Genomic DNA, 18,282 nt, shown 5'->3' on the forward strand with positions numbered 1-18,282 from the left:
GAATGTGCCTTTTCCACTGAAGATTGTTTTGACTTTCACATTAATTTTTAACTTGGGTAGAACTTCCTTTCTCCAGAATGGTGAAAATACCTTCCACTCAGATGTCTCCCTGAATAGGCAAGTAATTGGTAACATTCTTGGTGGCGTTTTGTGGGAAGGGATTTTGCAGGATTGACTGTGTCACAGAAAGTATAAATTAAGAACGAGATAAAGCAGTGAACGAAGTTTCTGCTTCAGCTCATCATTGTGAGCACAAGTTCTTCATTAACAGAGGAAGGTTTGGGAGATGCAGGTAGTGCAAACACCACCACCGTCTGCCTTGAAGGCAGCTCCCACAAGGAGCTGTGTCCAGCAGGTGCTGGAGGTGGATTACTGCAGACGTTTCATGGGTGGGGGAGAAGAGTTGCACTCTGTTTTCCAAGGCTCACATGACTGAACGTTCAGACACAGGCTCCTGAGGGAAACGAGATGCTGTGCTTCCAAAGATGAGTGTTGTACTACATGGTGATAGCGTTACTGTAGTTGTCTCTCTCTTAAGGCATAAAAAGGTAGCCCATGGGCAAAGTGCATGCTATTTTACTATGACAATCTGTACTTCCTTATCTCTATGTTTTTAGCAGCAGTGTTATCTGCACAATTTGTGCTTGGAAGCAGTGCGGATTTTGTGGAGAAGAGATTCCCTTTTTCCCCCTAGCTTTTCAATTATTTAATTAAACATTGTATCTTTATCATCCTGGAATAAAAAGTGTTACTATACGGTATGTTTACATATATTCATATGTATACATATTCATATACGTATACATATATTCACCAGAACTAAGCACCAATTATTTTAGGCACTGAGAATTGATTAAAAAGCCACCAAATCAATGTGTCTCCTCCCAAAGTTCTAGCTCTCTTCCATACTTTAAGAGAGTCTGTATTAAATATAATGTAATATCAGAATTGTAAATCAGCTATTTTTAAAGAGAATGCAATACATTTTAATCTTCTTATACTCTCATGTATATAAGATTGAATTACTAGAACACCACCCCCAAAAAGGTTGTGAGAAAGGTGTTACAGATGTTCTGAAATGCATTTGGTTATACAGTTTTTTCTAAGAAATTTATAAGTTATAAACTTTTTTGCCTGTTGAAGAGGACACAACTGGTTTAAAGATGTTCTGTATATTGATTTATTTGTAGAATGTAACATGTCTTGGGTGATACAGATATAAATTTTTAAGAGAAAGAAGCTGAAATAATGCACTTTTTATTTCAATGCTGACATTATCTGAGTGAACTAGACATGCAACTTTCACAACCAGAAGAAGGAACATATTTAGGTAAAAATTTGAAAGTAAAGTGATGGTCATACAGCACAAGGGCTATGTATAGAGTGGAGGAGATGTACTAGTTCTTTATTCCAAAGTTGGTTGTTACATAGTGAGTCACTCGGCCATCATGCCTGTAATGTTTCATTGTTCTGTGAGTCCTGTAGTGGTTTAGCATTCTCCCTTTTATTTATTTTTATTTCTTTTGAAAGGGAGAAATGAAGTGAATGCTGAAAGACAAGGATACATTTCCCAGTGATAAAATATTAAAATTATGAAGTGCTCCTCTGAGCATTACTGCCATAGCTGCTGCATTGTGTTATCTTCTTGAGGAGCACATATTACTTCAGAGAAAGGCTTGAGTAACTTCAATCTAAAGCTGAGGTTATTGTACCAGAAGATTTTATTGCAGAGTGATGTGTGCCTTTTGCAGGGATTAAATTATGAACATGATGTCATGGCTGAGTTTTGGATGCAGTGACAGGGTAATAGGTAATGCTATCTAATTTAAAGAACAATTTAGAAAGCTATATGCTGAAAGATACAGCAGAAAATTGCACATCGTTGTATGGAAATCTGCAGCAAAATTCTGGTTCTTCTGAGTCAGAATTCCTGTACCATAAAATAACAGCCAAATTCTTCAGTTTTCCATTACTCTTCCCAGCTGGTATGCAAACGGCACAGCAGGCTATCCTTCAGCAGAGAAATGCAGAGTTTCTTGCCAAGAAAGATCAGAAGCGTGTATGTTTCAGTTTCCTCTTAACAATCTTGGATGCTTCTTTTACCAGCAATATAAACACCACCACCAACTTAACTACAAAAGTTTTTTCCTATCTTGTATTACATTTAGAAAATGCTTTAACATCATATCCTTCTTATCCTTAACTTGTTTTATGCTTGTGCCTTCTAGCTTTAACAAATACACTTAGTGCTTTCAGAGAGTACCTAGCTATTCAAGTTTTGCACACAACAGAGACAAGGGGAAAATATCTACATGTCATGAGATAGTGAGTCCCAGATGGAGTAAGAAAAATGAGCCAAGGTGGAACTTAGGTTGGAATACTCAGACAATGTTGAGAAGTGGTATTAGAAGAGAGCATATTGCAGATTCTGGGTAGCCTGAGCATATAATTTCATATTAAACTGAGGCATCAACATCAATAAAACAATGGCACTTTTTTTCCCCGCTATAAAAGTACACTGAGAAATTCTATATGCAGTTTACAGTCCAAAGCATATAGCAGTCAGTAGCTGAATGTTCAGATTTAATGATGGACTTGTAGAAACGTCACTATTTTTTATGCTTTGCTAAAGCCAGCTCTTAACCTATGATCATGCAAGGGAAGTTTATCTTTCATGTGAATAAGCAGGAGGAGGAAGAATTCAATGAACTCTATAATTAGCAATAAATCTATTTTAATTTAAAAGTAGATCTCTTAGTATTTCTAACAACCTTGACACATATGTCTAAATGCAGTATTATTGTTCAAGAGAGAGATTTATCACGTTCCAGTTTTGTTCCAAGATTTCCACGTATTTGAAATTGGCTCTGATGGCTGCTGCTGCCACGGATGTTTCCAGCTGTGGCACAGCAGGACTGTTTCCAAGAATTAGGAGTGAACGGTGGGTTTAGCTGCAGATAGGCGCAGTCTGTTATACTCTGGTGTCCTTACAAGCTCTTTGGATTGCTCCTGATGTTGTTAATGGGGAGTCATAGTCTACCTTCACATATGCAAATCTGATGCAGAATCTCACATTGCTTTCAACAGGATGTATGTGCATATATTTAAAGAAAGAATTATTTGTATTTTCCCAGGCTTCAGCTCTGTCTTTGACTCAACAGGATCACCATCTGTCAGTGCTAGAGTTAAGAGTGTTATGTAGTTCTTATACTACCACTCTTCTCAGAGGAGCCATCTGAAATTGTCACCTTCTTGCTCATCTTTTCTGTTGTGTATGTAATCCTGTAATTAGAGGTCAGGGCTGCTTCCTTCCGGAGCAGACTTAAGTTTCTGTTGCTGCTTATTCCCCATAGCTTTGCAGAGCCACTGCAGCTCCAAGAGGGAATTAGATTCTGTCCATCTCCACCTCTCATTAGCATTGTTCTCCTGTCTTTCAGAGAGGTTTTTTCTTCACTGGTGACGTCAGAACTGTTTAAGTTGCTATTTTGAATTTCACATCCCACTTGAACTTGTCAGAAGAGCAAAATCTATGGGATCTTGAAAAACTGTCCCTTACACGTCACTGAAAAGTAACAAATATTAGCACTGCTGGGATAGTATTTGTTATGGATATTATTTTCTGTATCACTTTAAGTTTGGAAGTGTTATAAAAAACTGCATTATGGCCTTTAGCTTTGGCCTGTGGAAGGAATAGTGCCAATTTCCAGCTCTCATTTGAATCATAGAACCTCCACAAAAGTTTGGAGACAAGGGCAGTTTTTCAGCTTTCTCAGAAAAAATAGTCTACCTGAATTATTTTAAATTATTGACAGCAAACCTTACTTTCCCTGCAAGTTAGTTGTGGTGCAGGTTTCTTTGCACTGTAGCTATGCTTGTTTTGACACATGAGGTTTTCTTGAGGTCTACTTCATAATACATTATTTAGTCAGTTTAGTGCTTCAGGCTTTGCCTTTTTTCCTCTTTGTGTGCTCCATAGTCGGTCTACATTCAACATACAGACCATAAAAGAAAAAGCTGAGGACTGGTTTGCATTATTAGGAATCGTAACATAAAATACCACAAGGCTTCTCTTGCTTTAGCAGGAGATGGAAAGATTAGTCTATGAGACATTTCATATGGTTTCATTTCAAACGGTGTCTCTCTGAGAGCACGGTGGTTCTGTTATCATCCCTAATGATGATAATGCATAGAGTTACAGTGCGGGTTTGGAAAAGCTTTCACTTTTTCATTGTTTGTTCTCAAGGTTACGTTATGCAAAAGACAGCGTTGTATTTTGTGCTGTGCGCTAGTCCAGGCTGTATAAAAATATTTTAAATCTTTTTGTGAAAACTGAAGTAGCTCTGCTCTGGGGAAGGGGCTTTAGGCCTGTTTCAAGTATTCCTTGTTGCTATAATGAATTGCTGTTTCTTCCTCTGCCTGAAAAGTCATGACTTTGAAGTACTCTGAGGTGGTGATTCTTGTATGTTCTTGCATTGGTAATTTGGTTTAGCTATTCACCATGAATTGCAAACCACTGAGAAATTATCAAGAGGTAGTTTGTTGTTTAAATAATTTTGAAGATGAAAGAGAAAAGTCAGGGTAAAATTATGAGGGAGGTACAAAGAGAAAAGGACAGAAGTCTTATTTAATTTCAGTGGATTTGCATTATGGATAAGAATGAACAAGCGAGTTGAATTAAATACATTATTCAAAACTGCTGTTTTGGCTTGATTAAAACTCCACTCTACCAATCATTTTCATTACTGTGCCACTTTTTTGTCTTTACTTTCTGAAGAGGTAAGGCACTGTGTCTTTTAATGATTCGATAATGTTGCCTACAGAGCTTTTATCCTAGCTGGCTGCAGCCTTCAGCCCCTTTTGTGGTATTTGTTGCACCCAGGTATCCTGCTGAAGCTATGTCAGAATTGTGAGCGTCCAGCTCCACCATCAGGATGAACAGACACTTTGCTGGGGGTAACACAGGCATGGGAGTGTCTGTGTTGGAGCCCCTGGTCCGGTAGACTCCGGTAGGAAGAATGTGTGTAGTGAGGAAGGTATTAAAAAACTTAGGTCAACCAGGCTAGTATTTACCACGAATCTTTTGTGCACTTAAATCTTGGCTGTAAATCTATGCTCCTGTCTTTTCTCTTTGTGAACTACTGAAATTCTTCTAAAACTCATTACTATAATAGACACATAGATATGGGAATACTGAGGTATTAAACAAAGCAAACCACAAACCTCTTCAGCAGAAAACACAACTAAACAAAAAACATGAGCTGTAATTTTCTTCTGGTCTCACTCCAGCTTTCCTGACGTTTTCCCTGAAATAATCAATCTGACATTGATACTGGAATAGAGCAATTTCTTTGGTTTTCCTCTAAACTTTTAAATAAGAAACCAATTATGAGCTGCTGAGAGGATTTTTAACAATATATGCTGCTGCTTGCTCCCTTTGCATTTGCTATCAACAAACATGTATTCCTGAGCAGTTTGGTTTATTAAAAGCTGGAAGACTTCCAGTGAGGGGAGCCAAAGGATTCTTTTCCCCTGCTTTTTTCTACTCCAGGAAGCTTCCTTTTGAAGCATCTGTGGTGATCCACACTCGTTGAAAACAATGTATTTTCAAAAGCAATTCTGTGAGTACCCATGTAGTGATTGAAGAGAAACTTAGTGGCAAAAGGTGTTTCTTTTCTCTGAAAGCCCAATACATATGAATGGTCAAAATGTAAAATTGAGGGATCTTGTCTAGACTGACGAGAAAGAGGTCGGAGTTACTATGTGTTTATATTAATAACTTGCCCCTACTTTTTTCTCTTTTAATTTACAGGGATATTTTTTCTTCTTCTTTTTTTCTGGAAATGACAGTAAAGTGTTGTTAGGACAGTAAGGATACTAATGAAAAGATTGTATAGCTTCAACGCTTCTGAAGTGCCTTGCAGAAGGAATTGCTGGAGTCAATGTTGAGTGAATTTGAGCCTCTCAGGCAACTGCAGTTTTCTGCTTCTCACAAGCTCTTATTAGGTATTTAAGGAGAAAAAAATTAGGTCCATCAAATGAAAGAGCTCTTTGTTTGTCAGGCTGAAGAATTTAAAAGAAGTTTTTAAAATAGTTATAGAACAGTCTAAATACCTACTATGAAACTCAAACAGGGGGACAGGATTTTGAGAAGAAAACTGTTGGTCATATGGTCTGTCACGAATACCCTGGAACGATGTAGCAGCTGATCCTGCCAGATCAGACGGTGCCTGCATGTCCTGTAGGCACTCAGTCTATCCACTTGGGTCCCATTTTGGATGCACACCCACATCATCTTGGGTTTGATGATTTGAGCTAAATCATTTGGTCAGCCTTCAGCCAGAAGAAAACTCGTACAGTGGGCTGCTGTGCAATGCTCTCATTTTTCTACTTGGTGTGGAAGCAGATTCCCCAGATGCAGTTGGCCGGTCAGCTGTACTTAACACACAGGAGAAAATCTTTGTTTCTCTGAGGAGTCAATATAAACCACCAGGCTCTAGTAGCTGTAGGAGAAGGGCTCTTACCAGGTGCAGGGGGGAGAAGAAAGTCTAGAAACCTCTCTGCATCTGCACTACATCCATACCTGGCCCTGTGTGGAGTATATGCAGGACATACTAATTTGAGTGTTGGCAGGTTCCAAATGGTAATATTTTTTAATTACTAAAGGGTTATATAGCATGCTCTCAGGGTGGTGGAGGGGAGGGAGGATTAAGAATTGGTTTTTGTCTACACATTAAGAAGACTTGATGAGAACACAGTTAATAAAATGCTACTGAGAATTGTGCCTTGGTCATATTCTGCTCAGGGTCACATACCGTCATGAGGTCTATCAGCAAAAGATTTATTGATGGTACAGATGTTTCTGTCAACGTCTAAGAGGCACACCTGACATATTAACGTTAGGAGGTTCAGTGAAATCTGGAGGCGCAAATGTGGTCTAAATGTTTTGTGAAAAGGGTCCTGGAAATCCTCACTTTCTAACATGAAGATAAAATAATACTTCATTTACAAAGCACTATTAAACAGAAGAAAGAAGAATTAAGTTTCATTAACGGATTGGTGTATTAACCCAGGATGTGAAGTATGTGTCTTTCTCTGTTCCTCTTTAGGCCTCCTCTGCCACCTTTCTTTGAGCCTTTCTTTTTTGGCTTGAAGTCCTCCACTATAAAATTAAGGAAATACTGCTATCCTACTTCATATTTAATTTTGTCAGGATAAATTGGTTGATGATTATTAAAGCTTACAGTACTGTGATAATGGCACGTAAAGGGGAAGCTCTCTGCTCGCCCACCAGACTGGTATAACCTTCTCAGAACAGCATTAGTTACAAGTAAGCAGCAGACACGGTATTTCAGCAAAAATAGGCAAGAGCATCAGTTGTGTAGAAACACATTTCTTGTGTTTCAGCTGTGTGCGATCAAGGAAAGATTTGAACCAGACACATGAACCAGCTTTTCTGTTTCCTTCCTAGAATTACCACAACAGCTGCTTGTATGATGGACCTACGGAGATATCCGCTGGATGAGCAGAACTGCACACTGGAGATTGAAAGCTGTAAGTACTTCTGCAAATCCTACTTATTCTGTGGTCAACTGTTTCAGAGTTTTTATTTCTGTCCTCTTTTTTATTTATTTATTTTTAACATGCTACTAACCTAGTTGTCTTTCTGTCTGACGACATTTAGACCCTTGTAAACACATGCAAAAAAAAGCTTTCCAGATGGATTAGTAATTTGTGGCACAGGATTAGCAAAAGTTATTCTGTGTTTTGATGGACAATTTACAGCTTTAAATGTCTCGTTGAAATGCCTTGTTGGAGTTCATGTGATGAGCATGAGGATTATTATCAGTTCTTTATCCTCCTTTACTGCTGAATTGTGTGACAGCTTGTTTCCATTTATAAATGACAGCAAAGGGTTAGAATTGTCCTTGAAATAGGTGTTTTGTGTTGTGTTTTTTTCCTAACCCCTCTGCTGTAGTTAAACTTTCAGCTTATGCAACGCTGTTTGTTATATATCTCCTGATTTAATGGCTGGTGTCTCTATCAAACTTTCTATGTAGATAAAACTTGTGAAATAAATTTTAGGTATCTTTTCAGTGAAAAATCTTTAGGGAATCGAAGTACATCAGAGAAAAAAAAATTCATGATCACTGTTACAAAGACAATATTGTAAGCACGCATTATTTGGCACTCTAAGACAGTATCAGCACTCTCAAGATAAATCTCCTTTTTCAGGAGAACCATAGGTAACTCAGCTGGGGTGTATTAAGTTGACTGGCAAGAAAAATGGAAATTAATGGCATGGTTTAAGATACAGTACACAAAAGTATGTGTACTTTTTAAGTAACTTCTGTATTATAAAAGATTATGTGGGATTTCTGTGTGCACTGAAGTACAAAATGACAGTAGCTTGTGCTACAGTCTGCTAAGAACTTGCTACAGCTGAGCTTCCTTCTCCTGTTCCAGAAACCATTTAAAAATATGCTTTACATTTGTGCCCAGGTTTCATTCATTTTAGTGTAATTTAAAGATATGCCAAAATCCTTTCCTGAATTAAACTTGTGACACTGCTGTCTGAAATAATTTACATGCATAAAGTAAACAAAATGAGTCCTTATCATTAAAGTTCACCCCTCTTGTATGCTGAAATACACAAGCAGCAAATGTGGTGATGGACTTCACTCTTTTGAGAATTAATGAAATCTTGGGTCTGGGTTTTTGTGTTTCTTTTTTTTTCCCAGTTCATAATAGAATCTCTGTTGATAACACTTGATTCAAAATTTCATACCTGCAGCCTTTTAGCAGTATAGGAGGCTGATTTTAATGTGCGAGCTACTGGTAAAACTGTATTCGGGTTTATAGAGATTTTTATTGATAATGTGGTTTGCTATGCTGGAGCCTTTTAATTGTTGTTGTAGCACAGCCCTGAATATTTTTTTTTTCCCGATTGTGTGTGTAAGGTAGAAAGCTGGAGAGTCAGGGGGCATCCTTTCTCTCTGTTTACAGCATTGTTTAAACAACCAGCAATGTCTTGCTATGTCTCTGCATTGCTGAAATGCCTGAGTCTTCTTGGGATTCACAAACTAGATAGCCCCTGCCTTGTCATTCTTGCAGGACCCACTCTGGGAAATATTGCCAGGAAATACTTCCTAGGTCAGTCCTTATGAAAAACTGAAAATTAAATTATGTTCCTGCTTTTCAATGAGAGCACTTGTTCTCATTCAGGCTTAGAATGTGGGACCTCTAGGTTGAAATTTCCCTTTCATCTAATGTGAAGTTTGAAGCCAGATCTGTTATCGTTCAAGAAGCAGGCCTTGAAAACAGGGTAATGAGCTTTCAAAATTGTTGTTCCGCTTACTATGAAGAACACAGTACTCATTGTGTCATAGAAAGGGTAGGAGTTAATTTACCATAGTGGTTAGTAGCTTGTAGGAGAGCTCCTTTGTGGATGTATTAGCTCTGTTGTAGCATCACAAAAGTAAAATGGATTTAAATCAGAATACTGTATGTAGCCTATCTTTCTTGGCAGTAACAAAGGCCATTAAAGAATGTGCATAGAAGTAATACTTGAACTGTGTTTTGAAGCACTTGAATTCTGCTTTAGAAAATTATTGCTCTTTATATATGTCATTCTGTTCAGGTAAAACTCCTGAGTCTGTCTAATCTTTATGAATCACTTCACAGAAAAATGCTGCTAGGCAGATCGGTAGAGTGAATGAGATTGAAAGTGAATTTCTAAGTTGTTCAGTGCAGATACTCAAGTCGTAATCGCTTCCTTCAACTTATTAAGCTGCGTGCTAAAAGTGGGTTGGTTCCTTGCCCTGCTGATCCTGTTGGATGTCTGTTTCACCACAGCGCTCTTGTGATGGTTAGAAATTCTCTAAATTCTACTCCAAGTGTTTTCATGGCCATGAAGGCATGAAATTATACTTGCTGCTTGTGTCAACAATTTTCTTTTTTTTTTTTTTTTTTTTTAGTTCAATGTATTCCCCAGCCTTGCTGGGACCTTCATAATATGTTTAAAGAAAGCAGTCCTAGTTTCTTGTAGGCTTCATTTCAGGAAACTGAATATGCCAGTCTCTTCTAGCTTTCCCATACAAGAGTATGTTAAGAGAAATGTAGAACTAGCTAATGCTAGTTCTTCATTAGGAATAACAAATACCATAAACAGTATCCCAGATGAAATCTTTAGTAAACTATAGCATTAATGCTGCCTTTTTTCCAAGAGTCACCTTTTGCCTGCCTTCACAACTGCGTAACTTTCACAAATACTCTTTCCTGGAACAGTACAGCAAAGTCTTTGCCTTCCTCACTCATTTTCCAGCAGTGGGTTCTAGCTTTCAGGAGTTGTGTGGTGGTGGTTTGTTTTGGTTTTTTTTCTTTTGCATAGTACTAAGAATACATGACTTGACATTTTGTAACACTCTTCATTCACATAAATCAATGTTCTTAATATTGCTACTGTCCTCAAGGTTATCCAGTTCTTGCTATATTTGTTCTGATCATACTTTGTCTTAACAGTGCTTGCAGATTTTATTTCAGTAGAAATTTCATTAACATACAAATACCAAAGAATATTAATGCCAAGAAGGAAGACCTTTGCTTATAATAATTCTCTGTGCTGAGCGTGATCTATACTTGCAGTGCAATACAATTTCCTGCAAACCTTTTATATATCTTCGCTAATTGTTCTCAGATAGCCCTATATCAAATGTTATAATAAAGCCTAGATTAGGTACACTTTGTTTAAAAAAGGAGCTGTTGTCTAGCCAGATCCGTCGAGTTAAGTAATGATAGATTTTTATCCCATTTCCATACATGTTGCCGTTTCCTGTATTCTTCTAGTCTTTCTCAGCTTCTTCCTTCCTTTCCCCGTCTCATCCTGTTACTGATACCGGAGTTGATTGGCTTTTAGCTGCCTGGGTTACTGTTCTCTATGTGTCATTGTATTTACTGAAAGGTGACCACTATCAAATTTTTGTTAGTCTAGGTTTACATAAATCTAGATTAATTTTCAAGATAAATTAGACATTATGGTGAAAAAGTGTTGTATGTAAAATATAAAAAAATTAAATTGGAGAGGTGGTATCATCTATTAAGATACAAGAGACAGCATTTTTCCTACTTCAATTTAAGGCAGTATTAATGAGATTAGATGCTGAAAGTGTAAGAGAGGACTATTCCCTATTAGTTTAAAGAGTATCAGTTCTGAGAACAGAAATCCTTTTTTTTTTTTTTTTTTTTTTTTTTTTTTTCATGTATAGCTAGTTACAGCCCTGATCATTTTTTGCTTTGCTCATCTTTAAAGGGCAGAATTGTGTTGAATGCTCAGTGTTGCGATGATGCTTCTAAACCTGTAGGCCATCTTTTCCAAGGGCATCTAATCTGAGCTATTCTACTTCTCTCTTTTTTTTATTTCCCAACACGCTCAATAGCAGGGTTATAACACCAGAGGGAAATCAGTTTTCCTGCGTATTCAGTTCTTAGTTTCCCAACTTGCAGGCAACAGAGAGCTTTTTCCTTTTCAGTTGAATATTGACTTGACTCAGTAAAATGCCTCTCCTTTCTGCTCCCTGCCTCTGCCACTGCAGTATGCATTGCTGAGTTTCTGATGATGCTGTAGAATAATTTTATTTCTCTGCTGTTTCCTGCCTCTCTGGAGTTGTAACTGTTGAAAGGAATATCCTAGCTAATCAACCACAAGACTAGTGGGAGCTCAAAGGCAAATGTGCAGGGGAGTTTGAAGAATACATCATATTCAAACAAATAAAATATTGTATTGCACACCCTCTAGCATAACAGAGAAAAATGACTGTGATTATTTTCAATATTTCTAAGTGTAATCATTCAAGATTCATCTGGTACATTTGGATCTTTGTCCCGTTCAATTATGTGGTGTCACATAAAGACAAAAATTTACTTTAGTTCCTTCTTTTCTCATTTCTTAATGTGTTTGGCATAGCTGCATTTATGTCATACTGAGGTATAATTCAGAAACTGCCTGCCTTGTGACAGTGACTTTTTTATTCCCCTCCCCCCCCCCCCCCCCCCATTTCTTTTTGCTGTGGAACAAACAAGAAAAAGCACCGAGTTTCTCCTTAGAAGCATATTCTCAGAAACATTTTCCATAGTGTATTAAAGATGTGGTGTTCAAACCAGCGCATCAGGGCGTGCGGTCTGAAGCCTCAGCAAACAGGCAGTTTGTCACTCAGCTGCACTGACCAGGGAAAAAGGGCAGAGTCAGAACAGCATGCACAGACGGGGAGGAAGGTCTGCTTTGCTGATGAATGAGAAATAATTGTTTGCAGGATGTTTCATTTATATAACAGCCTGGGGTGTTTGGATCAGAAATCATTAGATTTTTTGTTGTTGTTGGGTTTTTTTGTTTCATGACAAAAAAGTCACAGAAGCACACTAAGATAAGGTAAATCTTCCATTCGATAACAAAATCTAGAAAAAGCCAGAAAGAACAGAGACGAGCGAATGTCATTCTTCCCAGTGGCAGTGCAGCCCAGTATCAAACGCTTTCTAATCAGATCATCTGAAAGCTCATCAACAAGAGAAACAGAAATCATCTTTGTGTGCTCAAGGTGACTTCACAAGTGTGTTTAAGGCACTGAAAAGAAATCAAAGATACCTTTTGCTGGAGCCTTGGGTACTTTGCAGATGGCTGCTCTGGCCATCGATCAAAGCTATAATCAGGTCACCCAGGACAAATGGTAGAACTCCAGGAGTGCCCAGGCGAGGCTTTTCTGGGTTAGAGGCAAACGTGCTTGATGCCAGGCAAGAGACTCTGCTGAGCCCCAGGGAGTGGGGTGTTCAGCACAGGAGAATACCATGGGAATGTGTCACTTCCAACAATTGCACAGTAAGTGGAAAGCTAAATACATGACTTTTGGGCCACTGAAGGTTAGAATCTTAATAGTGATTCATTTTTTAAATATTTTCTTTTTCTTTCCATTAGCATATGTCCTGTCCCCTTTGTCCCTTTAGCCAAGTCTGTTTTGCACAGTGGCCCTTGTACAGGAAGGACGTTCCTCTATCAGTGGATGTTGACCTTATCAAAGTGCCTCTTCTTCCTCCTTGTTCATCATCTATATGCTTGTATTTCTTATTTTGGATTCTGTGACAATCCAACCTGTACAGCACGTTGGGGGGGGGAGGAGGTAGCTGCTCGTTTAACAGACATTGATGAATTCCACCCCTGTACCCACATTCTGTCCGTTTCAGCAACATCAGCTTATAATGTGGCTTCTCTGGGACAGGTACTTCGTTCTTGATTTGTCCTTAGTGATTTCATCTCAAGTATGTCAAGAAAAGAAGAGGTCTAATTTCAGTGGCATAATGCACGCTGGCAATGAACAGGAAATCCTTGACTCCTCTTCAGTGTGTAGATAGGATGATTTGGTAAGAGCTAAAAAAACCCCAACAGTAGATGATTCTTCTGGCTAGTCTGAAATGGGGAAGGAAATTGAGACTCTCAGCACATATGATCAGGGTGGGTTGTGTACAAGCGAACCGGTGTTCGTAAGGTTCTTGTAACACACACCCCCCACCCCTCCCCTCAGCTGGGGACTTCGGTAAGGCTTTTGGGCTGGAACTCAAGTAGCATCCAAGTATATTACCCTACAGGTAGGCAAGAAGGAAGTATATTTCTTATTTTCTTTCTATCAGTGCATCTTTGCAGCAATCTGCGTCTTGGAAGGTCTCATAACACAAGACGATGTACTGTTTGCAAATGAGCAAAGAATTATACAGAAGTTCTGCAACAGCTTCTTAATGCTTTGAAGCAACCTAGAGTTAAATTTAAAAGGAAATCCAAGATACTATTTTCCAATCTTTGTTTATCAGCACCAGACAATATAGGGAATGTAGATTTCCACAGAGAAATTCATAGCTTGAAGCTCATTTTTTTTTAATCATTCTAGTTGAATATGGAGAATATATAGAATCATAAAATTGCAAATGGTTTTAAAACCTCTAAACCATTTTGCCTTTTATATCCAGTCTGAGCTAGGGTGCATCTGTCCTTATTATACGTAACCCTGCCTTTTATCAAGGGATTATTGGAAACAAAAAGGGCCCACTTCAAAGGGTCCATATTCAGAAAGCACCATTTTCATTTGCCTAAAGGTTTGGGGAAAACCTAAATGTCCATGAAGGCATCTTTGATGCTGTAGAAAGATGCACTCCAAAAGCAAAGAATATGTTTCTAAAAAATACTCTGATGATCTTATATGCAATAAATTGTGGAAGTGTGGAAAGCTGATGGGCTGGAGCTTTACAGTGCAGTTTCAAAAAGGTATGAATTTTATGAGTTAAATATTCACTTTTCTTTTTTTAACACTAAACTGATTAGTAGGATTTCTGTTATAGCTTCTCATAATTTATGCAAATATTTTTCTGTAGGTCTAGTATTCTTTTCAAGCTCCTTGTAATTGGTAATTCCTTTGAAAAAAAGAAGTATTTGTGTTATTGGAAAGGACATCTATCATACTGTTATGTATCTTAGGTCTGTGTAGGATGCGATCTGAGATTATAGTTTATTTTTATTATAGTCCTTGCAGTACTTACGTTCTTCTTTGAAGTTTGCTGTACTTAAAAAGGTTTAAAGCCTTGATTCATTCAGTAGGCAATTTAGGCAGGATCTTTGTTGTATTTGGAGTCTACAAGTAATATTCATTGTTCTGCCAAGTTCTCCTATTTTGCTTTAGGCACAAGCGGGATTGCTTTTAGCTGAGTAGTAGCTTGCTCACCTGTGATTTTTCACCTGCTGCCTGGTGCTTCTCAGTGTTGGACTCAATCATTATTAACTGTACAATCACGGTTGAAACTACATAGATCTCCCAAAGGGACAGAAAAAATAGGCTCAGTGCTGGCGTGCATTGTCTCCCTGCCAAGGAGAGGTCGCATTGCATCAGAGGCTGTTGCTGGTAATAAGTAGCCATTGTTTTGAAGTGGCGATACCAGCAATTTTCTGATCACTGGGTTGCGGTGGCAGTACTTCTTGAGTTTAGCCCATTGACACATTAATTTTTCATACTTTTTTTCTGTTATTGTGACAGCTGTAGGTTATGTTGCAGCTTTTATGGACTCTTGTGAGCTTTATTTGCATTGGATTCATAAGAGCTAACATACCTGACTTTGCAGTGGGATGTGAGAATAACCCTTTGCCACCGCCTTTCTCTTTTTTAACCAACAAACCCATTATTGACATACAGTGTCTGGCTTCTCTGTAATGCATGGCTTGCTTGGGTTGCCAAGTTTAATGCTAAACAAAGGTTTATTCAAGATTTAGTGAAATGAGCTAAATAACAAAGCACTATCTTTAAATAATGCATTTACTCCGACCTCTGTCAAAAACACTTGTACGTGGCAGTTGTCTCACTTGCAGATAGAATGGTGATGCAAAATTCCTACATTATTTTTTGTGGAAGAGTGAAATGTTTCAGCATTCGTATGCAGTGCTAAGTCTGCTTCCAGTTTTCAAGCTTTTTTTAGTTTCGATGTGTCCAGTTTATGACCTGAGAATATCCATCAGGCCTTCTGTGAGGAGCAAACTTCAAATGTATTTTAGTCTAAGTTTTTTAAAAAGCACCAGACAATCTCTATTTTTTTGACAGTATATATTGAGTTTTATTCAATTAAATCCATGTCTCATTACAAGTGTAAAACACTTCATGGCAATTTATCTAACTTCCTGTACATACCAGGAGACTTCGAATATAGATTTTTCTATATTAATAAATAAATAATCCGTGGTGGTTTCTTTCCCCACGTCCACATAACTTGACGTTTTACTTCATTCAGAGATTAAGAGAAATACTCCTTCACTTTGCAATTCCTATACACTATGGATTTCAGAGGAGAAAAAGCTAAAATTGTTTTTCCTTTGAGGACATAAAACCAGCCTTTCTTTTCTCAAGGAAAAACAGAATTACTGAGTGAACTTACTGTGCCCAAATCTTAGTTCTAAAGTTGTCTTTTGAAAGTAGGTCAAAATGAGAGGAGGGATTTAAAACAAAAGAGAAACTTTTAAAAGTTATGTTCTTTTAATTTTTTTTTTTTACATTGTTGTAAGTGATGGAAGTAACACTGAAAGCTGATAATGGCTTATCATCCATAGTATCATTTTACTTCAGTAAAATTTTATTTTTCAAAATGTAAGAATTTCTTCGACATGGTACAGCTTTTATGAAATAGCAATATTTGTCAGCTGCTGGAATTGCTTGACCTCAGGTCTTATGCTTTAGAGGCCAACAAAGCCTGATTTTCTCACAGTGATCACATACCTGTGGAAAGAATTGAAATATGTTTCTACAGTCATTTGATTTCCAAAGATAGTTTTTCGTGGGGGTTGAGCTTTTTCAGCATCTCTCTCACTGTTTTACAGGAAATAAGTATCAATTCATTTTCATTGTGAGACAGCCAAATATATTCCATTGATTCACCTTTTACCCATTGATCAAATTATATGCAGTTCCTGATGTCATTTGAAGACAAAGAACCGAAGAGCAGTCAGTTGAGAAACTCATCAAGATGTAGCTGATGGCCAAAACCCATTTGTTTGATGGTTCTCCCCCAAGGGAATAGTTCAAAATGTTAGGCCTTTTATCTTGAAAAATAGTTTATTAACTATTTATCTCAAATGTTAAGGGCCAAGACAAACAACTGCCTGGATACCTTAGCTTTTGGCATTTAAATAATAAGCAGGACTATATGTGGCTTCAGGTGCTCTTTTGCTCGTCAGGATGTTTCAGCAAGGAGAAGTATTTTTCTTGGGTAACTGTAATGGTCCTTCATTCATCAAATCAGATTACATGCATTTAAAGAGTTTATTTATTCATTTATTTATTTTAGATGAGTGTAAAAAACATCTATGAATAGGAAGGCAGTTGTTTGAGTCTGTTTTTAGTCTGATCTGTGTTTTCATTTGGCCACTGATAACAGCAATTCCAATAGTTATGCTAACGCTGAGTTACTTCTGTGGGGGAAGGACTAGAAAATGCACGTTTGAGTCATCATAAAACTGTGGGTTCAGCTGAAATTTGACAAGCAGTTTTGGCTTGCTTACAAAACAACAACAGCCACCAAAACAGGATCGACTCATACCCAACACTCCCTTCTTTCCCCACTGACAGCAGGCAGAGACGTGGTGTCAGATGTAGCAATGCTCATTCAGGTTCCTCCTCTGTTTGATGAGAATTGAATTTGCTACTTGAAATACAAGCCACATGACCAGACTTGCAGTGTGCTCTGTTAGGGATCACTTTCCATTGGTAACCGTTCCATTTAGCCTAACTTTCTAGAGCTGGAATTGAGCTCAATCTCTCAAATGTGAGCTTAACCCACCTCGCTGGCTCCTGTTAAAAAGAAGAGATATTTGTGTTCTCCAGCAGAGTTGTTTGGTTTTGGTTGGGGGTTTTTTTTGTTTGTTTGTGTGTTTTTGTTTTGTTTTTTTCCAAACTCTGGATTTCCTTTACTTTTCTTGCTGATGCTCAAACGCAAAATATTTCATTTTTGGTCACTGAATGGGAAAACAAAGTCGTCATTTTTGTTTCAGCAAATAGGAGCCAGAGGGAATAAGATAATTTTTTCTTTTGATTTTGACATTGGTTTGGGGTAGAAGAAGGGTTGACTTTTCAAGTAGAGAAGCCTGGGAAACATTATTTTATTTTGGAATAACAGAGAAGAAATTGAATTAGCAGAAGCATTGGCAAAGTTGAAGATCACTATCTTTTCACTCCTTTGATTGTTATAATGCACGTTTCTAATGATGAGAGCTCTGTGAAACAAAGTTAGTTTTGTTCAGTTGCTCATGTTATTTGGTGCTGGTAGCTCAGACTGTCCAAATTCCACCTGTGTCTAGAAAATGTAAGCTACTTTCTGTTTCTGGATGCAGTCCTGTTTTCCTATGTCTTAAACCGGTATGTTGAGTTCAGAGTCAATATTGCTTACAACAGTAGTAATTAATTTTAAAAAAAATCAGTTACAGTATTATCCAACTTTTGGCAATGTTAGGGGAATTAGCTGTCATCTTCTAGAAGTCTAATGCTACTAAAATTGATGTGAGAAAATGCAATTGCAAATTCGCCGAGGCATTGCATTTGTGTGCAAGTCATGAAAGGATTGCTACACAAGAAAATTTTTCTAGTTTTAGAAATACTCCAGATACATATGCCAATCATAGTATTCAATATGTATTTGACACACGGTCCCAAAGTATTTGGAAGGAAATTCAGGAGTTGTATCTCTTATGTATGAAAAATTGTAGCTCTTGGATAA

At 37.7% G+C, this 18,282-nt stretch overlaps 1 protein-coding gene across 7 annotated transcripts in view; it reads left to right on the forward strand.

Moving 5' to 3' along the window:
- Positions 1-18,282, forward strand: part of GABRB2 (gamma-aminobutyric acid type A receptor subunit beta2) — a 229,586-nt gene that overhangs the window by 132,080 nt on the left and 79,224 nt on the right. For all 7 annotated transcript variants that reach the window (XR_013929983.1, XR_013929984.1, XM_080399297.1 and 4 more), the window contains one exon: positions 7,469-7,551. Coding sequence is in view for 5 of the 7 variants with exons in the window: in XM_080399297.1 (XP_080255423.1) it covers positions 7,469-7,551 (83 nt within the window). In the remaining 2 variants the exon portion in view is untranslated. The remainder of the gene's footprint in view (positions 1-7,468; positions 7,552-18,282) is intronic.

This window comes from Falco punctatus, assembly GCF_963210335.1.
Source record: "Falco punctatus genome assembly, chromosome: 8".
NCBI lineage: Eukaryota > Metazoa > Chordata > Aves > Falconiformes > Falconidae > Falco > Falco punctatus.